Consider the following 3,431-nt stretch of genomic DNA (forward strand, 5'->3'; position numbering starts at 1 on the left):
AGTGTGTTTGAACAGTTTTCTGCAGAAAACTAGTAAGAATAGTAGAAAACCAGTAGGCAAATCAATACCTACTTCCCATACTAATTTCTTGAAGTAAAATAACATGAAGACATGACTATGACAGCCCCTGTGAAGAAAGTAATGCTGAGAATTAAATTACATTAATGAACAGCAATTCTAAACACATTTTATGGGTGTTAAGGAGACAGCTGCTGCATCTGAAATCTGACATTTAATGAATTTTCAATAAAAATTAAAATCTGATCTAATATTTATGAAATAGTGAAATTATATTTTAATTAATTGCAGAAAATGTTTTAAAGTTTTAAAGCAAGCAGGCAAGTCCTAAAATTTACTGTTTGTTTTCACCTTCCTCTGTGTTTTTGATCATGCAAAAGAAATGTGCACTGGAAATCTGTAGTGATAGATGTACTGGCACAAAAACATGCAAAGTCATATCCTGTGGCAAAAAAAATGTAGGCTGAGGAAGTATTCTATGAATAGATTGAATGACTGTTTTCTTCCATCTTATAATACAGAGTTAAAGTATGATTTTTTCAGAGAGACATGGTTGTGAGCACTATAAACTCCACGTTTTAGATGTAAAATGGAGATAACTGAACATCCCCATCTTCATGAGCTGTTTTGAGACTGAAAGAAAAATGAAGTTACAAACTTCTGTTCACTCCAGGCAATTTTTTTTGTCAGTGAATCCTTTCACTGACTCACATCTCACCACGTAATTCAAAAACACATTTCTTGTTATTTCATATCTCAACAGTACTCTGACACTACTTCTTCTCATTGTTTCCCACCAACACTGAACTTCTCATCCTTTCTATTCACCTGCATGCCTTCTTCCTTGTCTTTCACACGTTCCAGTATTCCTCCATATTTCAGTTCCTGTTGAAAATAATCTTTGCATTTCTTCCACTGGAATTTTTAGTTGACTAACACATATGCTGACTTTAAAACTCAGAAGTATGTGATTTTCTTCTGTGTAGACCTGAATAATCATCATCTCACTAATCCTTTCTTTATGCTGCAGAATTCAAGATGTTCTGTTTCTGTATTTTTCACATGATTCTGAACTTTTAATATTTTTTGTCTTCAGATCACTTCATGGAAAGCTATGCTTTAAACAAACAGCTCCTGCACAGAGGTGTGCTCCAAACACTGCACTGAAAAAACAATTACACACAATTGTGCAATTATGTTATGGAAGTTTTGATTCTGTATTATTTTTTTTACAAAGCATTGGTTATTCCCTTTGGAAGTTAGCATGTCAGACTTAAAAACTGCAAAAGGAAAATACAGAAAACACTACATTAACAAAAGATTCTTTTTCCTCTTGACATTTCTCAGAACAAGAAAAAATGACCAGGCAGTATTAACTTGAACCTACTGTATTTTCACAAGAGTAGAAAATGTAAATGGGTTTCCTGTTTGTTTCTTAGTTTCAGAATTAGAATCTGTATAGCAATCTTTTGGGTCAGCTCTGATGCGTGAATCACTATCTATTTTATGGACACATTACTGTACTCTCTTTCCTATAATCTCCTTTAAATGTCTGACAATTTAAAAAAAAAAGTGGGAGTAGAAGACTCAACAGTTTGTGTTTATATAAATCTGGATTAAATATTTCTTATTCTAGTACATATTTCAGTAGCTGGAATAAAACAGGCTGAAAAAAATTACTATGACATGACAGTGTTATCCAATGGATTATAATAGGATTTTGTTTAATTACATGAGTTTCTCTTACTTTTGCACCACAATTCTGACACAGTCTAGAGTTCAACTGCAGAAATGTGTTTTAAACATAAAGCTGTAATTACTAATTTCAGGTCTCTCTCTTCACAGAAAATAATCGAGTATATATTAAAAAAAATAGCATCATTAAAATAACACCTAACTACAAAGAACATAAAATAAGACTACTAACCCACAGCGTGAACTCTTCCTCCATGCTTCTTTGAAATCTTGTTTGCTTTAACTACGTGTAGAGCATTTTCTTTGAACTGCAGTTCACAAAGTCTTTCAAGAAGAACTGTCATTTCTTCAGTGATGGTATCCAGGTAAGTTTCATTAATAAACTTTAATGATGAAGATGGACCAATTGTCCCACTTAGTATATACAAATCCTCTTTTATCATTGTGCACAATCTGGGTATGGAACTTTGGTAACCATGAACGACCTTATCAAAATTTGTTTCACCACAACTAGACAAAATACAGTTTTGTAGAAGATCACTAACCAGTTTATTCTGCATATTTTGATACCTCATTAAGACTTCTGATTTGGGATAAAGAAACAAAAGCTGCTGTACACACTGAGTTTTAAACTCCATTTGTTGTTGAGAAGCATTAGTGTTTGTTTCTTCTTGACTTTGCAGTCTATTTACTAAAAATTGTCGAAGATGCAATCTCACATCGTCCCAAAGAGATTTCACATCCACAGCTGAATCATCCTGAACGGTATGAAGCGAAGATGTTAACTCAAAAGATGTCCCACTTGCAGTACAGGGAAATGAGACACCACACTGACTAGACAGATCCAGAAGGAAGTGAAGTACCATTTCTTCTTGATTCTTCTCATTCTTCAACAAGCTTTGCTAACAAAGGTAAATCAGACAGTACTTTAGAAATTTTTGGTAATTACAGTTCATTAAATGAACAGCCTCATATTAGACTAAAACCTGTTTCCTATACTAATTATCTTAACAGCAAGTAAGATATGTCAGCAACAGAAATCATAAAATCTGTGGAAAACAGGATTTATACATGAATTAAGTTTCTGTCTACCTCTGCCAATAACTCACACTCATCTTCTCATCTTTCTTATATCCCCACCCTCTTTTCTCAATCAATTCTAGACCACAGTTCAAAGGAAACCCTTGGCAGCCTTTTTGTTGTCACAGCATCTTCTAAAGAAAGAGGTATGAAAAAATCACTTAAGATTCACACAGATAATGACTGGTTTTTCTCATAAAACCAAGCAAGGAATTTATAAAATGGTCACCTTCTATGGCTCAGCAGGCAATCATCAAAAAGATCATTCTAAGGATAAAAAAGTCATCCCAGGAGTCGCTTAAAGACGTAAAATTGAAAACTTGTCAAGAATTAAAGAGTCTTAGATGACACAGGACAGAGGAATAAGAAGCTGCGTAACCCATCAAACCAAGATGCAGACTGATATATTAGTGACCTCCATGTACATCTGTGCTGTATGGGTTGGAGAAGGCAGTCGGTTAACAAAGCAAGTGAAATCACATGGCTGCCGCTCCTTCTTCATTCAAGTCTGAAGAGCTCTCTCTCAGTCCAGGGCAAGGATCTCTGACCTTAGAGCTGCTTCAGCTTCAAGAGGTCATGCAGCAAATGGCAGCTCCTCTTGTCACAGCTCAATACTATCGTCACAAGAAAACTGAGTG

The 3,431-nt window shown here is 34.6% G+C and overlaps 1 protein-coding gene across 1 annotated transcript; it reads right to left on the reverse strand.

Annotated features, from left to right (window-relative positions):
* Positions 1–1,940: 1,940 nt before the first annotated feature.
* On the reverse strand, positions 1,941–2,615 carry LOC102038475 (uncharacterized protein KIAA0825-like; the record flags this gene model as incomplete). Its single annotated transcript, XM_031065879.1, has 1 exon — positions 1,941–2,615. A coding segment is annotated over one exon (675 nt), but the record flags the coding sequence as incomplete, so codon positions are not given.
* Positions 2,616–3,431: the final 816 nt, after the last annotated feature.

Source organism: Geospiza fortis, unplaced genomic scaffold, assembly GCF_000277835.1.
Source record: "Geospiza fortis unplaced genomic scaffold, GeoFor_1.0 C13862258, whole genome shotgun sequence".
NCBI lineage: Eukaryota > Metazoa > Chordata > Aves > Passeriformes > Thraupidae > Geospiza > Geospiza fortis.